Source organism: Ceratotherium simum, chromosome 7, assembly GCF_057802395.1.
Source record: "Ceratotherium simum simum isolate JZ-2026a chromosome 7, ASM5780239v1, whole genome shotgun sequence".
In the NCBI taxonomy this organism is placed as follows: Eukaryota; Metazoa; Chordata; class Mammalia; order Perissodactyla; family Rhinocerotidae; genus Ceratotherium; species Ceratotherium simum.
Window position 1 is genome coordinate 42,720,376 of NC_141906.1, and position 20,614 is coordinate 42,740,989.

Here is a 20,614-nt window from a genome sequence, read left to right on the forward strand (position 1 = left end):
AAGGGAGAAAAGAAACATTGCATTGGGTTAAAGGGAGGAAGAAGTTACCAGTGGAGTGAGAGAATTCGGGAAGTCTTTGTAGAGGAGTTGCCCTTTCAGATGGGTCTTAAACCATTTATTTCTCTGTGGAACTAAAGGGAAGGGCATGTGAACCAGCAAGAGGGGCAGGAGCAAAGGCACAGGGGCAGTAAGCATCGGTGTAAAAAAAGGAATAGCAAGGAGTTCGAATGGCCAAATTTTAAGCCTCATATTGGAGGATGGGAGGAAATAATATTAGGAATGTTATTTGAAGCCAGGCTATGGATGAATCTGGGTGTCCCCAATGCCATGCCATCATTCCCTCTTCTTCATTTCATGAACTCCCATAGGGCTGGGTGCCCAGCAAATTCAATTATTTTTGTGCCTCTGTGCTTAAGACAACACCACAATATCTCGTGTTAAAAAATAAGTTTTTATTTCTTCAAATATCGTCATTAACAAACCAGAGAAACCTGCATTCTGTTCCAGTTCTATCATTAACTAGCTCTACGGGCCTGAGAAATAAAGCAACTCTCCTCTCAGAGCATAGCTTCATCATCTATAAAATGAAGGATTTGGTATGATGAGCCCTCAAGGTTTTAACTCTGTGAAAATTACCTTTCAAGAAGTTATTACTTCATCTAATGTATCCAAAAATCATAAAGAAGATAGTTTTGCCATTTGACCTCCAAATGAATGACAGTTCACTCCAAATTATGAAGACTGTGTTAAATGAAGAAGCATGGCTTTTAAGAATGGTCTTTAAAGTCACTCCCCAGTTTTTATGGTGAAAAAATAAAATAGAATGCCACCTTAAGAACAGTGATTACCATATTTATTGATTTTAAAATACATGCATTTTTTATATTTAATGTTCATAAAATTATCGTCTTTCAAGCATGAACAAAATTAAGTTTATTTTTTGTTTCATTGAGGAAATTTTTAGATTAATGATATGATTTAGAATTAAAGCAATGATGAAATAGCTGAGTGAAAACTTTTTATTGAACACCATACTCATTGAGCACTATTAAGTACCAAGTACTATGCTAGGACCTAGTGTTACAGTTTGGAGGTAAAAGGCATTCCAATGCAGGAGTAAAGGACTTCTAATCTGGGGTAGCATGGGATACAATGGGAGTAGAGAAACAGTGTCTTCCCCCAGTCACATGGGCTCAATAGAGACTTTTTGAAGGAGATAAGATGATATGAGTGAGGAAGGACCCATAGGAATTATCTAAGTAAAGAAGAAGAAAATGTATTTATCCAGAGGCGACTGTATGAGCCACAGCACAGAGGAGAATGTACGTGAATTGAAACCACTGTAAGATATCTCGAATGGTCAAGAATCATAGGTAGGAGAGATGAGACTGGAATGGATGAGTCTGATCATTAAAAACCTTGAATTTCATGCTAAAAAGTTTAGCCTTTAGTTCTGAAAGTGATGGGGATTCACTGAAGGATGCCAAACTGGAGAATATCTAACCAGAGAATGGACACCATGGTGAGAAGTCTCACCTCTGGATTACAAACTGATAGGTAGGAAAGGTTGAGGAAGAGACGGGTATTAGGAAGCTGCTCCAGTAGTTCAGATGAGTTGGAAAGAAGACATGTCTACTGAAAAGAAGGATAAGATACAGCCATTTTTCAAGGTAGAAAAGATAGAATTCGATTAATACCTGAGAGTGGGAAACTAAAGGGAGTGTGGAATAGTGGAAGTTAATTTCTGAGTTATTTTGAAAGAGTAATTTAAGATCTTATAACTTCTTAGCCAAATTCTCAAATAGCTGAAAAAGTGATTGGAACTCAGTAATTTGGAACCCGAGGCTAGAATCACATTCTTGACCTTGCCAAGTTGATGCAGACTACTCTAGTACACCAATCTAGAAGATGAGGATCTTCCCTTGATGAAATAAAGCTGATTTCCACCCCAGGAGCAGTAGGGCCACCGTATCCCTCTGAGAATGTCCATCTCAGAATCAAAGAGGGTGAAAGAAATAAAAAGGTTCTCAATGGTTTGAAAGCTTTATACGATTTCTCAAAGTTAATCATCAGAAGAGAGAGAGAAAGGGCTCTAAGCCTACCATGAGACAACTATTCTCAAAGATTTTTCAGGTGAATGATGACTCTAGTATCAACCCCAGTGAATGCCTAACACCAAATCACTTTTATTGAGCAATGATTATGTACCAGGCACCATGTTCTCCTTACGCTTGGCCCAGTATCCCAACCTATAAAACTGAAAATAATAAGACTTATTTGCCAGAATCATAGTGGTGTTTAAATTGCTTTGACAAATCGATAACTGTAAGGAATTATCACTGTTAACCTTTGGTTTAGCATATCCATCCTTTCCTAATTTGTCCACTGCTCCTTCTCACCAGCTCCCTCCTCACACGTAATCTCTAGCTATGCCAGATTACCCGTGGTCCTCACCGAGTCTGCTCACCTCCTCGCCATGGCTGGGGTAGGTACCCCAGTAATTCTGACTTTCTTTTAGCACTTGACATGTCCTCTTCAGAGCACTTATCAAAACAGTGATTAAATAATTATCTCCACGATTATCTTTAAATATCTTCATGCCCCACCAGACTATCAGATTCCATAAGAGCAAAGATTGATACATTTTGTTCACTCCTAAATTCCCCAGCCTATCAAGTGAATGAATAAATATTCCCAGGCAAGATTTTATATCACTCAAATCCTCAAGTTTTAAAATGACTTTTTAAATAAGATGCAATAAAATAAAACAAAAAAATTATTTAAGCACCACTTCGACCCTCAATGAGAGTAACTGTGTTCCTGACAACAAAGTCACAATGAGACGGATCCTGGGTTTCCTTTTGACCTGGTCAGGCCTCAAGGACTCCAGTCACTTCCTACTTGCTAGGACCCCACAAACTCCTCCCTCAATAGCTCTACGACTTGGAATCACCACCACTTTAATTCTTCTCATAATCACATATATAATCTATAGGCAATGGGGAGCCACCAAAGTGATGTTCTGGGAAGATAAACTTGGTACACATTAGAACTAGAGGAGGAAGAGACTAGAACTAGCCAGGTGGCTATGACAGCAGAACAGGTAAATAATAACAGTGCCATCCCTGGTCTAGGGCAGTGGCAGGAGAAGCAAAATCACTCTCTGACTTGGAGATTGATGGCATGTGAAGGTCAAAGAAGAAGAAGAAAAGAAGGAGAGTGACTGAGTGAAAGGCAGTACAGTTAACACAAACTAGAAAGTTCAGTGTGTGGGAGAAAAAATCTACTTTAAACTTACCAATAGTATCCTTTACTACTTATCATTAAGAAGGGTGATAATGGATATTCTGCATATTCCTTTGCTGTTGTTATTGTTTTCTTTTGTATTTTCCAATTTTTCTCATTGAACATATATTACTTTATTAATAGAAAAAGACAATGCTTGTTTTTATGCAACTTTGCTATGATATATTCATCTTGCAATATATGTGAGACATCATAAAGAAGACGCCCAGCCAGGAGATGGAATTGTAGGTCTGAAGTTATGAGAAGTCAAGGTTATATGAACATTTTGGAGCTGTCTGCATAGAATTTAAAGCCATGAGAATGCATGAGATCCTTCAGAGAAGAAGACAGAAATATAGAGGGCCAGAGGACGAACTTCTGTCTCAAGTTGTGCAGCCCTGAACTCAATCACAGAACTAACTGGTGCTAGGGAAGAGCACAGGAGCTAACACACTACCTAGAGGCTTTGTCCTGCCTGCTAGGTTTAATCTCAGAGAGGGGACAGATGTGGTGTGGATAGCACCTGCTCTGTACCACCAGAGTATTTTGCAGTTACCTATATCGGTACACTTAACTCACTGTTACAGTGATTTGCTTTCGTGCCATCATGCTCACTAAACTGTGAACTTCTTGAGGTCAGGAATCAAGTCTTGTTCAATTATTTATCCTTCTTTGTTTTCCCCTCACCTAGTACAGTGCCTGACACAGACCAGGCTTTTAATATACATATTTGCTGGAGATACCCACCACACACAGAAGAGCTGCTCCTCCCCGTCCCTTCTTCTCGACTGACTTAGTTTCCCTTGGTTAGGCTGCTATGTGCTCTCCTATCAGACCTACTCCTCTAAAACCTAGATGAGGGGACATGTCCCACATGCCTAATGCCCATGTGTCTGTGACAGATAGAGATTCTAATAACCGCCCTGCAAGAAGCCCTGAGGTGCTTTCCACACACATCCCTGACCCTACTTTGAAATTACACCATTTTGCTCAGTGTACATATCATTTGCTTGTAAGCACATAGTATGTTAGTCCACATGGTTTAGAAAACCTGTAATTAGCCAGGCTAGAAACAAGGCTATAAACTGCCCAGCAGAAAGTGGCCAAGACTGGACATGCATTTTTATTTCTTTTGCCTGACATAGTGGTTGCCAAATTTAGCTCTTTCTACATTTCTAGATCTATTACATTGGTATTTAAGACCTTTCTTACAAAACTCTGTGGAGAATTACAGTGTTTTAAAAATAGATATTGAATAATTTTCCTCAAGCAAAAAAACAAATAGAGGAGGACTGGCAACGGATGTTAGCTCAGGGCCAATCTTCCTCACAAAAAAAAAAAATTAGATATTGAAGAGATGGTCAAGTCCAAACCCTCCCCTCCACTGAACTTCACAATGTGGAAGTCTTTAAAACTCTACAACAAGACACCACTGTGACCCAGATGAATCTCATGGCCACTGATGTGGGGAGTCATTGTCCCGGGGCTCCTGACTCTAGGCCCAGGCTGCCTCTCCCTGTTGCTCTGCCTACTGGATAGTTAATGTCATCCAATGCTTCTTTGTCACATGGCTTAGGTGGGGAGAGTTACTATAGATGTGCCCTGCAGGGAAATATTTTTCTTATAAGTTGGATCTTGTTTTAACTATTTAGAGGCATTTATTATTTAGCATAGCCTTGCAGTGAAACTTTTACATGGTGAAGAGGTACTCTCTAAATTATCTGCCAACTTAATTTCTTTTCTACTATATTTGTTAAATCTAGAATTGGGTTTTCTGATGACCAATAGACTTGGTCTTCTCTCTCATACATATATAAAAGCTGGAGTTACACACACCTGCTGTTTCTGTCCTGCTCTGCCACTCGCTAGCTCTTGTGACCTTGGGCAAGTCCCTACCTCTTTGATTCTTGATTTTGTCTAATATAAAACAAGTTTAACACCACCTACTTTGTCTATACCTTCAGTGATGCTGGGAAGATCCAGCAGGAAAATGTATGTGACAGTAGCTTGTAATAACAATTAAAACAACAAGAGTAGTAGCTAACATTTATTCAGCATGTATTATATGTCAGGCACAGCTTCATATATATATAATTATAATTATATGAATTAATTCATGTAAAGCTGACACATAATAAAATTAATAATATAATAAATAAATAAATAAATAAATTCTTTAACACATAAAAAAATTCTTTAACAACTCTAACAATGCAGGCTCTGCTATTGTCTCCAGTCTACAGAGAGGAAACCAAGGCATAGAAGTTAACGCACACAAGTCACAAAGCTAGTAAGTAAAGAAGTTGGAATAAGCTGTCATGTACTATCTGGACACAGTGAGAATGTATTAGAGCTGATAGAGACTGCAAGAGACAACATAATACAAACATGTGATACAACAGGAAAATGAGACAATCACGATTTTATAAATGGGGCAACAGAGGTCCAGCAAGGTTTCATGGCTTGCCTAATGTCAAATATTACATTTTTAGAATATCTATTATTTAGAATATATTTAGAATATACGTCTAAAGTATTCTATTTTTAAATGGTGGGAAGTACAGCAAAGGTGTTAGGAACCTGGGTGCTAGATTCAATGGCCAAGTTTTAAATTCCAGCTACCACTTGACCAGCTATTTTAATGGGAAATTAAAAATTAAATATGCATAGACAATTGTAAGAATAAATGCTTAAAAACAATTGGCTATTATTACTATGACTGTCCCAATTCCTGCAGCTCAGTCCCAAAACACATCAAGAGTTCTAGGCAAAATCGTAGAGTTCTCTTTGAAAGTGCTACTGGAATAATTATAGTGTCGGGATTTGGAGGGAAGTAGGAAAGATGAGTCTCAAGTGTGAACTTTTTGTTTACTTTTTTCCTGATAAATCTATAAAAAGAAAAAAACGTATAACCAAGAGTCAAATTTTCAGAAAAAGATTTTCGTTCCATTTCCTTCCAGTCTCTGCACAGTGGTACTGATTAATATACAAAAACACATTAGAAATAAGAAGGAGAAGGCAAGGATAACCTAAAAAACAGCTACTAAAGGAGCAATGCCTTTAAAGGGGAAGAGGGCATGACCCCAGCGGGCCGACTGTGCACCGGGCAGTCACAGGCCTGTGGTCATGAAGAGCATAGCTGGATGCCAAGTCAGACAGAACTGGGTTAAATCTAGCCCTTCCACTTATTAGGTGGGTGGCCTTGGGCAAAGTGACTTAATTTCTCTGACTCTATCAACAGCTGCTGAACCCGGAGCTGACCCAGCTGCTCGTCTACGGTGGAATCACTGGGGTTCAGGACAATTGCTGTCCCCTATAGGATCTGTGGGATTCATCAATTGGTTTCAAGGCCTATTTCACAAGCCCTGAAAGGTACTTTTTGGAGTCTTTTGAGAGCAGGCTGGCCAGTCTAAGTGGCTACAAGAGAAAGATCACAGGAATTAGTTGGACAAATAGAACCCTACTTGGTGTTGAACCAAATGAATATCAAAAGTCTACCTGAGCAAAGATTCTCTCTATAGCAGATGAATCTGATATCCCATCAGGACAGGGAAGGTCCCCTGTATCTCATCCACACCCCCAACCCTCACAAAGTGAGGCCCACTAGCCTTCACTATCGGTTCTTTCCAGATGCACAGCAGAGTTGAGCACGAAGGAGAGAGAGAAGCATTCCTGTGTGTAGACAGACTGGCTGATTTGAAGGTACTGTAAGATAGGCTTGGCTGACTGGAGTCTGGGTGAGCAGTTGAGGCTGGATTTCATATGAACTCACTCCTTATAGGGCTACCCGTGCAGCTTGAAACATGTCGGTACTATTTCCAAACATCCTTTCCTACAACAGCCCAGCTTCCCTCCAACCAGCTTTGCCTGCAGCCCAACTTCTAACTCAGCCCACAGGGCCTTTGGGCTGGAGGCTGCCAAAGACAGCTTACCATTCAACATCAGAGCTCTGGGAAAAAGAAGCTCCCCTACTGAGATGCTGCATACCGCTGTATCCATAGGACTGAATTTTCAAGGCTCCTCAGGTTTCTTATTTACACAGACTTCTGTGATCATAGCCTCCACAGCAACAGCAGTCCAGGACCATGGCTCAGGAGGCGTTCTAAGCTTGGGAGTTAAATTGGTCATGACAGCATGCTGTAATATGAATAAAGCCGAAAAACCATGCTGGGTGTCTTGGAACAGATTATATGTGTAATAGAGAAATCATCATTTATTAGGATTTAATCAGCACATTTATATCATGTCCTTCTTGCCTAGCATTTATACATGCTCAAAAAAAAAAAAAAATAGTAGCTAGTGTAACAATAATCCTTGTCGCTCTCCTAGATAGCAGGTACTATGGCCTTCAGCCAGCATTTGTTGGTTGCTCATCTCTCATTTGTTGGGAGAAGGCACTCTGCCACTTACAGATAAGGAAATTGAGACCAGGAGGTTAGGGAACCTGTCTAAAATCGCCCAGGAAATATGGGGTAAAACAGGGATTCAGACAGAGGCAGTTGACTGCGGAATTTAGGCTCTCAATCATTATACCCTTCTACCTTCCCTGTTAGGTGAGGACGCTGAGACCCACGGACATTATATAACATGCCTGAGGTCTCATCCTTACTTGCACTTGACGCAACAGTCTAAATTATAGCTACATCCCCCTTCAAACAGTAAGCGAATTCTAAACCTGAGTCCTGGAGACTTCGATGCAGCCAGAAGAGTTTTCAGACACTAAAACACAGTAACAAAGTGCACAGATTCAGAGTGGATGCTCTAGATGAAAAGCCCAATTGGATAGGGCTGATGACATCTTCAGTCTCTGGTAACGCCTGTGTCATGACAGCTGCTGAAGATGACTCCAAATGCAGGAATCTATCCACAGGCCAAGAGTTTTATCATAAGACCTGGCAGCTCGTGATTAAAGAGGCACTGGAGTCCCCAGAACCAGAAATGCCCTTTCAAAAATTTTCCCCATTTCTTCTCACTTCAAGCCGTGATAAAGTGTTTCCAGTCAAATGCACCGGCTAAAACGAACCTATTTTCTGAAAGAGAAGCGGCTAGTTTGGGTCCAGTACTTACAAATTTCCTGGTGCCACAGAGCATGAAATAGTCAGAGCTAGAGTGGGACTGTCTGAAGGAGTTCATGGAGAATCCCAGAGGACCTTAACACTTCCGAGCAGGAAGTTTCCTGAGCTGGCATTGTCCAACCCCTTTCTACTTAACAGGGATGCAACTGAGCTGAAGGGACCCGTCTAAAGCCGCTGAGCAGGTTAGTGAGTGGCAGAGCCAGGATCTATAATGAGGGGTTGGACATGCCCAGGTTGCAAACAGCCTCAGTCCAGGGACTCCCTCTTGGAATACACTTTGCACCCTCACATTTGATTGGGCCTAATTCCTGGTACAAACTCGCTGAATCAAATTCTGACCTCAAACATTGTAAAGAAAGTTTCATTTTCTAGGTTTCTCAATGAAAACTTCAGGGCCAAATCAAAAAATCGTTATGGCTAATATCATAGACCCTTAGTCACAAGTGGCCCCAAGCTCCTTTTGACAGACAACAGAGAGCCAGTGCCCCCCCTCCTACACACACAGAAAAAAGGCCTTTGGCTTCTTTAAAACAGAGACCCTGAAACTCGCTTGACTGAAGGGTAGTAAAGGAGGCGGCGAGAGTTGGGATAAGTGAGCGGTTGAAAACAGGAATTCGTCAACCCCTCTAGCCCGGACGGCTCCCGGTTTCCGCCGCTCACTGGTCTAGGGGCTTCCCCTCGGTCGCCCGGGCACGGAAGGGCGGGCGTGACACTCAGGGCCGCGTCACCGGCAGGATAGCCGGCGCCCGGAAAACGAGCTGGAGGCGAAGGACTGAGTGCGACTCCAGTTAAGTCTCCGTCTGCATCCCTGGGGAGGCCCGCGCTGATCAGAGATCCCAGGGAAGGGTGCGGGAGGGAGTTAAAGCAACAGCGCCTACGCGCCAGGGAATGCACTTCAAGTTTCAGCGAGGGCGAGAAACTTAGTTACCTTTGAAATCAAGTTTCCAACCCACCAGGAAAAGTATCAGCGCCCCAGAGATCTGGGTCTCCCACTTGGCCGCAACCCGCTGACCGGGGACGGGAGACCGGCTGCAGATCGCTCCCGGCCCCAGACTCCTCCTCGGGTGCTCACCTGCGATGTCCCAGAGCTGCAGGCGCACCACTGTCTCCGGGTCCCATTGCAGCACCTTGAGCGCGAAGTCCACGCCGATGGTGGCCCGGTAATGCGAGGAGAAGTTCTGGTGCACGTAGCGCTTGATGATGCTGGTCTTGCCCACGCCCAGGTCGCCGATCACGAGCAGCTTGTATAGGTGCTCCTTGTGCGGGGCCTGCATCCTGCCGCCCGCCCGCCGCGCTGTGCCGGCCAGGGAAGCGCAGCCGGGGCCTGGGCGGGAGAGAGACTCCGGGAGCGCGAGTGCCGGCGCGAGGGAGAGGAGGCGGCGGGGCGGGGGAGAGGGCGGAACTCCTCCCGGGCCGCCTGGAGAAACGCCCAGACCGGCGCCCAGGGGTTAATCCTCCTTCCCACCCCCCTGCCGCGCGGCCTTGGAGAGGAGTGGAGACAGGAGCGGCTCCCGGCCTGCAAAGCAGGGGGCTCGCGTGTTAATGCCTGTTGCAGAGGTTATTCCTTCCGCGCTTTACAGTTTAGAGCATTTCTCACCCGGGATCCTGGCCACAAAGCTGTGAGGTGTGGGTTTTAATTACCATGTTTTGCATGCGAGACAGCTGAGTGTCAAAAAAGTTAAGTGAATTGCGGGAGATGATAGTCAGTGACAAGACCCGCTGAACACAGGCTCCTGAAGCCACAGACCCCGTCACCATCCCACATTGTAGAGAGAGCTTGGAAGAGAGGCAGCGGATAACACAATTTCAGGAGGTTCAACATCAGGGTTTGGGCGCTGTATGCCCTGGTTTTTGAGGTGAGTGACCTCGGGCAAGTGATTTGAGCTGCCCCAGCCTCCTTTCCTCCTCACTGACGTGGTAATCCTGAGCAGCCTCGGAGCGTGAACACTGAGCGATTTCACACCTATTCAACTGTCAATGGTCTAACAAGGAAGATAATGGGGCTGAAAATGCTCAGGGCATCCATGGCTTTCAGCCTCTTCCTCTCCTAGCCTAAAAGCTCTGAGCAGCGTTGAAAGACAATTTAAACAACTGGTCAGATTATTTTAAGTAATAATAACAGCAAGCATTTACCCAGCACTTGCTGTGTGCCATGTTTTATACATAGGTCACTTAATCATCCCAGCTGTCTTAAAAATAGATAGCGTTATTCTTCCATTTTACAAATGAGGGAACCAAGGCCTAGATATTTTAAGTAATGTACCCAGGGTCAAACAGCTAGTAAGGAAAAAGCCAAATTCAAAGCCAATTTTCTGTGCCAGAGAGGTTTCTTTTCATTTATTCTTTTTTTTTTTTTTTTTTGTGAGGAAGATCAGCCCTGAGCTAACATCCATGCCAAGCCTCCTCTTTTTGCTGAGGAAGACCTGCCCTCAGCTAACATCTATTGCCAATCCTCCTCCTTTTTTTCCCCTTTTTCTCCCCAAAGCCCCAGTAGGTAGTTGTATGTCATAGTTGCACATCCTTCTTGTTGCTGTTTGTGGGACGCCGCCTCAGCATGGCCGGACAAGTGGTGCGTCGGTGCGCGCCTGGAATCTGAACCCTGGCCACCAGTAGCGGAGTGTGCACACTTAACCGCTAAGCCACGGGGCTGGCCCCTGTTTATTCTTTTAACCAATATATATTTGTGCTTGGGATGATACAGAAATAACACAAAGCTTCCCGGTCTCAAAAACTTCACCTTCTTGTGGGTGGAGATAGACAAGACAAACGAAAATAAGAAGTACAATTTGTAATATATTAGTTGGTGATAAGGTAGGGGAAGGGGTCTGAAGAATTGGATGGGGTTGGCCTTTTAAATAGGGTGGCCAGGGAAGGCCTCTCTGAGAAGGTAACACTTCAGTAAAAACCTGCAGTTGAGGAGGAAGTGGCATGCAGATCTAGAGGACGAGCATTCTACACCAAAATGAGTCATTTTGTACCTGAACATGCTGGGAATTGAGCAATGTCCACATTATCTCATTTCATCTTTCCAGTTGTCTTATGAAGTGAAGTATTTTGTTCAGTTTATAGATGAGGAAACCAAAACAGAGAGCAGTTTTCCCAAGGCCACACAAATTGTTAGAACTGGGATTTTAATACAGGCCTGGGTGAAACAGAGAATGGAGAGTTTGGCACGCTCATTGTCCTTCTGCCTTGATCTGACATTACACACTCTGTCCCTCAGCCTCCATGAACCCCTAACAAGCAGAGGGATGCCCTAGATGCCTGACCTGGACAAATCACGAAACCTCTCTGAGCCTCAGTTTCCACATCAACGAAATGAGAGTCATGATATCTACCTCACAGAGTTGTTGTGAAGACTAGAGATAATATATATAATAAAATGCCAGGCCTACAGTAGGTGCTGAATAAATGGCAGCTATTAATATCAAATGAGGAACAAGCTTTTCACACCATGTTCTCTGATATAAATACTGTGGACAGGCATTAGATCTTACCAGCTTTCTGTCCCCTCGGAGGGTAACTCAGAAGCTTCGCTCGTACTGGGCATAAGTGAAGGTGTGTAGAATTGCTGGGTTGTGTTTTATTGGGTGCTTAGACAGGTAGGCATCGTTCTTTGGCTTCCACCCACACAGGGACACACCGGGCAGATTACATCTAACAAGTGAGCCAAGTATTGTCCCTGCTGAAGTATTGGCCAAGACTGTGGCTTTACTTCACAGGGAGGGGAATTGCTTAAGCCATTCTTAAAGCCTGCAAAATTAGGGATGATGACAAAATAAGACCCTCGCCAGTTCTAGAATCCTGGTTCTATAGATCTGAAAGACAAGTTTGGTCTGGGCAAGGAGCTAATGGTGGTAGAAATAGGGAGTGGGGTAGAAGTTTGAGACATACTGTGAGCCAGCCCCCAGTGTTAGGCCTGACCCAACTTCTTCACAGGCCCCAGCCTGTTTTCCAGCCTCACCCTCACCTGGTCTCCTCTTCTGATCAGGAGCATGTTGGAGCATCAGATGTTTAGATTTGTTGTGTGGGACAGGCAGGCCAAGATTCAGGATTTCTGGGACCTGAAGCTTATAAAATTGAAGTGGGGAAGCAAAAGAATACAAAATTAAGGAATGGATCCTGAATCTTCAGCATCACTGCCTCTTCACTGCCTCTCCAGGGACAAGAGATCCCTCTGTCAGGGGCAGTGGCTGGCCACGGTGAGTGAGCTCCCTGGCTAGGCAGGAAGTATTGCAATTTGTTTCCAGAGTCATTCTTTTAGGTCTCATGACTATTCCTCACAGTGGGAAGAAATTACTTTCGGTTTATATTTTTTAAATCTTTTAGACTAAAGTGGCTTGGTGAGCATCCCAGGCCAACCGTTTAGTGAAATCCTGAAAGACCCTGTAAAGTAAAAAGAGGGAATTGGGTTGCAAGATCTCTGGAGAGTACTTTTGACTCCAACATGGTAGAATTCTGGGTCTTCTAGACATCAACTGGCAGGAGTGACACCTCAGCTGATTATAATCACTCCCACAAGTGGCACCGAGAGGTAGAGTTTTCTATCCAGCACTCCTTTTGCCTCCCCACCCCTTTAGGAGATTTGGGAGAAAGGCTGTGGAAGGGTTTAAAACAAACATTATGCCATAGTTCTCTCTGGTTTCACGGCTCTGTTCTCTCCTCAGCTGTGCACATTTGTCCATAAGATAGGAGCTCTCCAAGCACATTTTTTGGAGGGCAGACCTTTCTGCACTCCCTTGCTTGGCTTTGAACTTCTTCCCTTCGCTCAGAACTAGGCTGCAAACAGGCAGCCAGGTATCTGGGGACAGAATATAAACTAGATTCAGGCTAGAGCATCTGTAGATGAAAAGGACATTAGCATTAGTCCTCTCTCTACCCCAGATTGTGAGGTTTCGTAAGAACCCATCTATCCTAACCTGAGACTCCATCTGCCTCAGATACCTTAGGACTATCCAGAAGGATGCCCCGCTTGAAGCTGACAAGCCGGCTCTCCCTTCCCTCCAGAGAACGGCTTAGGGTTGTGCCATGTGGCTCCTCCTCCCAGCAGCTGCACTGCACCGTGGAAGCCTGTTTTCCACAGTAACTCTCAAAGCATTTCTGGTGATGTTCTGACAGTCTGACTACCCTCAGATTGCTACACCACAGCACACCCTCTCCTGAAGAACAGGAAAGACTCAAGTGTGTAAAAGGTATATGAGACCACAAAGTGCTCAGAATTCAAGCGTGGAACGGTATTCCAGAAGGCACAGAGTCAAATTTCTCTAAGTCTCCATTCCCTTGTAGTCCAATGTGGGTACATATTCTTGCACTTATCAAATGGAAAAACTAATTAAAATGATTGGAAATTGCTTTGCAAACATAAACTCGAAAACCTCACGTTTCCCTCCCAGGGCTGCTGTATTAGGTGAGTCCCTATGAAGTTACCTTATTTGCTTTCACCAATAAGAGAGCCATAGGGAGTTATTCATTAGCTTATGTGGTTCTTAGTTACTGCTCTGAAGAAATACGTAAATGACTGCAAGATAGGGTGCCAAAGACTCTGTTGTAGGAAAGGTGTGTTAATTTTTCTTAGATTAACACAAGGAATATATCTTCAAAGGGATGGACTTTACTCTGAAAAAAGCCTGTAAAAGATGATCATAGAATTTATTATCCTAGAATTTGTTATCCAAACAGGGACTCTTGAGAGTGAAAGGGCGCACTATTAATAAGTACACCAAACCACAAGAACAAGCCAGGGCTGTCCTCGAGAATGTTCATTCCTAAATCAGAGGGTTAGATTTCTCAAATAAGATCTACAACTAAGAGTGGCATTTGAAAAATCTCCTAAATCACTATTTTAATAAACAGTTCTGCCAAGTTAAGGCTGCAGCTCATTTCTCTGTTGTCTTCACACTTCCCCTTTTATCTATTGGGCTCGTCTGAAACCTGTGCTAACTTGCAATGAGAGTTACATCCAGTATTGATTCAAGACTGCAGCAGTTGTCTGGAAAGGGGAAACAATTTATGATTATTTGGAGAGAGGGCAAGATGGATTCCATATGGGCAGTGCTCAAAATGAATACATTTCAGTCTATGAGAATTTTGATGTTGGACTTTTTCCCCAGAAAGAAAAACTATGCTAGGATATTTACTGATTATCATCAGAAACTGACTGGAGGTGAGTTTTTGAACCTACCATCAGTCTGGACCAAGAAAACCAGATTATGTCCTAAACCATTTTCTGCAGATTTCTTACCAACTAAAATTATGTGCTATAGCTGCACACATTAGACTTGCTTAGGCAGATGTAGCTAAGGTGGATTCATTTTCCTCCTCATTCATCAACATGGATGAGTGGAAATGAGCTATGGAATGCCCAGGAGGCAAATGTCTGAGAAGAGCATGGAGCAAAATGATTCTATGTGAGCTCAGAGTCACAACTTCCTTGTATTGGGTACCTACAATGGGCCAAGCCCTTTATCTTGGTTAATTTTTTTCACCCTCACAACCACCCTGTTAGTAGGTACCCCCACTATATAATGAGGGAAATGGGGCTCAAATAATTTAAACAATTTGCCCAAAAGTGGCAGAATGAAAACTATAACTCCTAATTCCTAAATCCATGTTTTTCCTACTCGGCCACATTCCTTTAGCATGTAGTAAAATTCAGGTCCAGCCTTCTACTCCAGCTTTGTTTCTGCTCTAGTATTAGATACTCAGGCTGTAAGGAAAAGAGATTGGTTCTATTTCTGTTTTACAAAGTCCTAAGTATTCAGGGAAACATCAATAAAGGAGGAAAAGAAAAAATATATCATTCAAAGATAAAAGGATATATCCCGTGCTCACTCAACAACTCAGGCAAAAAGGAAACACAAGTAACAATGACATGCCATTCGTTTGTGGGAATGACCTTCCCCAGCAGATGTGGAGAGCATAAACCAAGGAGTCTACCTCTGTTGCTCTCAGAGAAGGCAACGGATTAACAATACTGAGGATCTCCTGTGAATGAGCCCCTAGTCCATAACAAGTGGGAACGCAGGGACTAATATGGTCTAGCTCAGAGGATAACGCAAGAAAATTACTGACAGACCATCAGAGCATCAATGGAGGAATATTTATGTGCAAAGCACCATGACAGAATTTTTTTGAGGGCCAGAGTCAGAATTAGGGTCTCAGATTTATCTACAAGAATGTATAAGACATAAGTCCCTACTGTCAAAATGTTTGCATGCTGATTAGAGAGTCAGTCGGCATGTACACACATGGGCCTGCACCTCCCCCTGCGCCTCCTTCTCAGATTCTCTCACTGGCTCCTTCCCTTCTTTGCTGCCTACCACTAAAGCGTGCAGCTCTCCATCCTTAGGACTCTGACTTCCCCTGCTTGAGCTCCTCCACTCTTGTGGAAATAGAGCAAACCAGGCCAGAGATTAAACTCTGGAGTCAGACGGACTTATTTGATTTCACATTCGAGTTCCACCACTAACAAGTTGCAAGACCTTAGTAAAGAAATTTAACTGCTGTAAACCTGTCCCCTCATGTGTAAGATGAGGATAATAATGTCTGCCTCCTGAAGTTGTCAGGAAGCCTAAATGAAATAATGCAGTGAAGGGGTTAGCGTAGTGTATGGCTCACCGTATGTACCGAAAAGAAAAGGTTGTTAAACTCTCAAATGTCTGCTGCTGATTTCATATCTGTATGTAAAACCCCAGCCTTACTCCTGCGTTCCACACCTCTGTTCCAACTGCCTTTGGGGCATTTCTACCGGCTTCCTGGCCGACATTTCAAATGCAACATGTGCAAAACCGAACTCATTATCTACCCTAACAGACTTGTTCCTTTTCCTGTATTCCTGGTTTTAGTCAGCGGTTCCACCCTCACTGAAGTCTATCAAGCCTGGAAACTCTGTCACTCTTGACTCCTCCCTCTTTATTACCCACATATCCCATCTGCCTGAGTCCTCTGATCCTATCGCAGACAAATTCCTGAGTGCATTTCCTCTACTCCATAGAAGTACTATTAAAACCTAGAGGTGAATATCTGCTCAATGTTATTGTGGGCAAGGGATTTTTAAGCATTACACAAAAGGCAGAAATCATAAAAGGAAAAGCATTTTAAATGTATATGTATTAAAAATCACCAGAAGCAAGACAAATGGTAAATGCAAAGTGGGTAAAATTCTATGACTTTAAAGACAGGCAGAAAGGAAATATACTCTATTTACCAAAAGCTTCTGTAAATTGTTTTAAAACATCCAAATAGATAAAGGGACAGGGATGTGAATAAACAATTGACCACACAAGAAAAACAAAAAGCCAATAATAATGTGAAAAAATATTTTTCACTAGTAATAAAAATAGGAAGATTAAACAATAATGAGATACCATTTTTCGCTTTTCAAATGGACAAATATGTTTTAATACTAAAAATATGCAATACTGATGAAGATGCAAAGAAATGAATGCTATCATATGATCCTGGTGAGTCTATAATTTAAGTAGAAGCTGTTGGAAGCAAATTGGGTTATATGTGTCAAAAACCTTAAAAATGTATGTCCCTTTGACCTAACGATCCCATTTGTAGGAATTTATGATAACGAAATCATTAGAGGTTTATAGATATTTAACTTCAGGAATGCATATTACAGTGTTGCTTATCCTAGAAAAAAATGGGAACTTCCTAAATATGCATCAGGTTAAATATCATAATGGTATAAATATGTAATGGCACTCTACAGAGCCTTTATAAATGATATTAAAGGAAAATATTGAATGATCTGGAGACATGTTCACGGTGTTTTTTCACAGTATTTTAAAATTGGGAAAAAAACAAATTACAAAATAGTATAATACCCAGTTTGGCATAATTTTATATATATATAATTACATTCATGTAATTTCCATTTTATACATATATTCGTTTGTGGGAATGACCTTCCCCAGCAGATGTAGATATGCATATCTATCTATCTATATATATATGTATACACATACACACACACACACACAGATACACCAATAGGTTATCAGAGATTATCTCTGGATGATGAGGTTACTGATTTGTTGTATTATATTTTTTTCTACTTTTCTGTATTTTCTATTTTATTTTTACAGGGAACATTATTGATTTCAAAAGAAGAAAACCATTTTTTTTAAATGAATGTACACTGAGTGGGTCTTGGAGGAGGACTCCCAGTAGCTCCACTCCAGGCTTCAGCGATCATTCTGCAATGACCTCTCCCAGGCCTCCCCCCAAGCACTCAGTATCAGTATTTTAGGTTTCAGTATTTTTCCAACCAACCTTTCTCATCGTAATTCCACTGATCTTATACCGCTGTGATGGTTGCCCTCTCAACATACCATTTCATGGGTGACATAATCAGGCTTACAATCCACAGTGTCACACAAGGTCCGCATACTGTCCTGGATTGCCTGTCACAGCAGCCCAGATTTAGCTCACAAGGCGCTGATGGAAGCCATCCCTACGCACTCTGTGTGCCTGAGAGGAAACTTACCATCTTTCCCCCAAAGATGTGGCCCTCCCAACCTTGGTACCATCTCTGCCTCCTTCCTACTGGTGCTCTCCTTTTCTGCTCTGACACCAGTTTGCTGTCTCTTCCCTCCATTATCTCTCCCATTCATCCCGTCCTTTTCACTTCAGTCCCTCTTGACATCTCATCAGGTAGCTGCTTCCTAAGGACATCTCCCTGACTCCATTCCCCCTGCTTAGACCTACCTGTCACTACACCTACATCAATCTTCTTTAAAAATAAATTACTTCAGTAGGACACTCCTCTGCTCACAACCTCTGAACTTATTTTATGTGTGAGAGGAATAAATTCTATCTCATTTAACCCTTCATTGAGTTATGCTTTCTGTTATATGCACCCAAACGAAATCCTAAATGAGAAACCTCCTTGAGTTTGACAGGGAATGGTCATCTCCCTTCCTAGCACACCTGTATAGCAGCAGTGTGTATGTATGCCATTTCACCGGTCTATGTCCTACCCACATTCTTTTTGTAGATTTCCTCCCAATCTATATCCTGCCAATCGTATACCCTAGCAGCACCTGGCACAGTACCTGCCATGTCACACCTGTATGCTCAAGACACATTCCTTGTTCAGGCTGGCTGCATTCAGTGTCCTGACTTGCACAGACACTCAGTACATGTTTTAATGACAGTAGAAAATATGAATCATGTGAGACCATGTCTTATTTTACTGCCAACCACTTTAAGCCCTGGATGCAGTAAGCTGCCTGTTTTTTTCTACGCGGAACTTGAGCGTTGCTGCTGGCTTCCACAGAAAGCAGTGGGAAGGAGGAAATCCAACGACTGCTGGACTAGAAATTTTAAGGGCTGTGTTCCACGTCTGACTCTGCCACCAACTCCCAAGTCAGCCTGGTCACTTCACCTCCTGTCATCCAACCCCCTTTGAATATCTTCTCTAAATTAATAAGACCCTCTCAAAGACAGTATGGACATATGCATTAAGACTCTTAAACATAGGCATAATTATCCAACAAATAGTAAGCACTCTTAACTAGTTGTTCCACTTTTAAGAATCCATCCTAAAGAAATAATCAGACAGTTTTCCAAAGATTAATCAGAAGATATTTAATGCAGCACTATTTTTAATAGCAACCAAGTATCAATCAATAGAAAATTAGTTAAAAAGACAATGTCATATCCATAACATTTAATATTTTACAGCCATTACACATCATGTTTATGAAAAATATTTAGTGCCATGTAATGTTTAAGAAATTATATTATTTGCAAAAAAGTAAAATATAAAATTACACATATATAATATATGTTATCCTGATTTTGCAAACATATATGCATAATTATACATCTAGCTGGAAGGAAACTTACCAAGCTATGAATGATACACTTAATGGTAGTTTTTCTTCTTTACGCTTTTCTAAATTCTCTACCATATACCTGTATTGACTTTAAAAATCAATGAAAATTAATGTGTAATTATTTTGGAAGTCTTTTAGGATTTACTATTTATTTTTATTGACTCTTTGTATTTTGAAATTTTACAGTAATACACCTTTAAGACACTAAGCACTCTCATGCCCTTCATTTTTCAGAAACATTCTTGCATTACCTTTTTGATAACTTTCTCCTCCTCTTTATCTGTTCTTAGAATCTTGAATTTTTTAAAATCTAACTCCAAACCACCATTATTAGGATTTTTTTTTAATGTTTCATTCTTTTTGTCTCTTTATTCTACTTTCTGGAAGATTTGTTCAACTTGCTTTTCCAAGTCTTCCATTGAAATTTTTTTATTGGCTCCTCGAGTTCCAAGATGTTCAGATCTATTTATCTACTTTTTTAAAATGTAACAGTTTCCAAAAACATAAATATATAGCTTGATCAATAAGTTTTCTACATCAATTTTCGATAACAGTATCATAGCAGCTTCCTAAGAGTGATTGGAAAATTCACTCCCCAGCACCCCCCACCCCACCCAACCACATTGGAAGTGTTTGAATAGCACTGGAATTGTATGTTACCTATAGATTTGCAAGCCCTAACATGCCCTAACCTCAACGATAACCTAGGTGTTTTGCAAAAGAGATAATAGATGGCCTGTCAGGAGCAGGAATTCTTAAATTGTCTTGATATCAGAAGACACTTTTATTGAACTAAGCTCAATTTGGGGTAAGCAAAAGGCAGAGAAAACTGACTAGTCACCTAATGACCTACTTTATTTCAGAAATTTGGCTTAGGAAGAACTCAAAGGAAAAATAGGAAATGTGGGCAATGAGGAAAGATGGGAGTTTGTTTTTGTTGTGTTCTTGCAAAAAAAGATCTCTTAGCTCTGGTCTGTTTAGACTCAAGTCTACCCATTAAAGGTGTTTGGAAATATCTTTCTGTGGATCAGGGTTTGGATCCCAGATCTTTGTCAGCAACTGGTTACCTGGGCCAGAAGCTATACTGACTGGTACCAGTCTTCCAACCAGTTCACCTTGGAGAAGAGATACTTATCTAGACAACTGGGATCATCTCCCACAGGTAAGGCATATTGTTACACAAATTGGCCTATGTTACAGGGAATAGAGACACAAGGAAGACCAGAGGCCCCCCAGACATGTCTGTTGGGCTTCTTGAGGCTGATAATCCCATGATAAATTCCCCAAAAAAGGCACCAGGCCTTCTAGGTTGCTGGGTACCAGAAGGCTCAGGAAGATGGGGGCTATAGGCATCCAAAACTCCAGGACGCACAGGACAAGTGTTTACAACAATTGTAGGTAAGA

General features: G+C 42.0%; 1 protein-coding gene across 2 annotated transcripts in view; it reads right to left on the reverse strand.

The window, feature by feature from the left end:
* The window catches only part of RAB38 (RAB38, member RAS oncogene family), a 57,065-nt gene extending 47,349 nt beyond the window's left edge, over positions 1–9,716 (reverse strand). Inside the window, exon 1 of one of the 2 annotated variants that reach the window (XM_004434091.3) lies at positions 9,433–9,712. In XM_004434091.3, the coding sequence (XP_004434148.1) occupies positions 9,433–9,634 (202 nt within the window). In that variant the 5' untranslated portion in view covers positions 9,635–9,712. Of the gene's footprint in view, positions 1–9,432 lie in introns of both variants that reach the window. The other variant, XM_087433563.1, reaches the window with a different exon arrangement.
* Between the last annotated feature and the right edge of the window lie 10,898 nt (positions 9,717–20,614).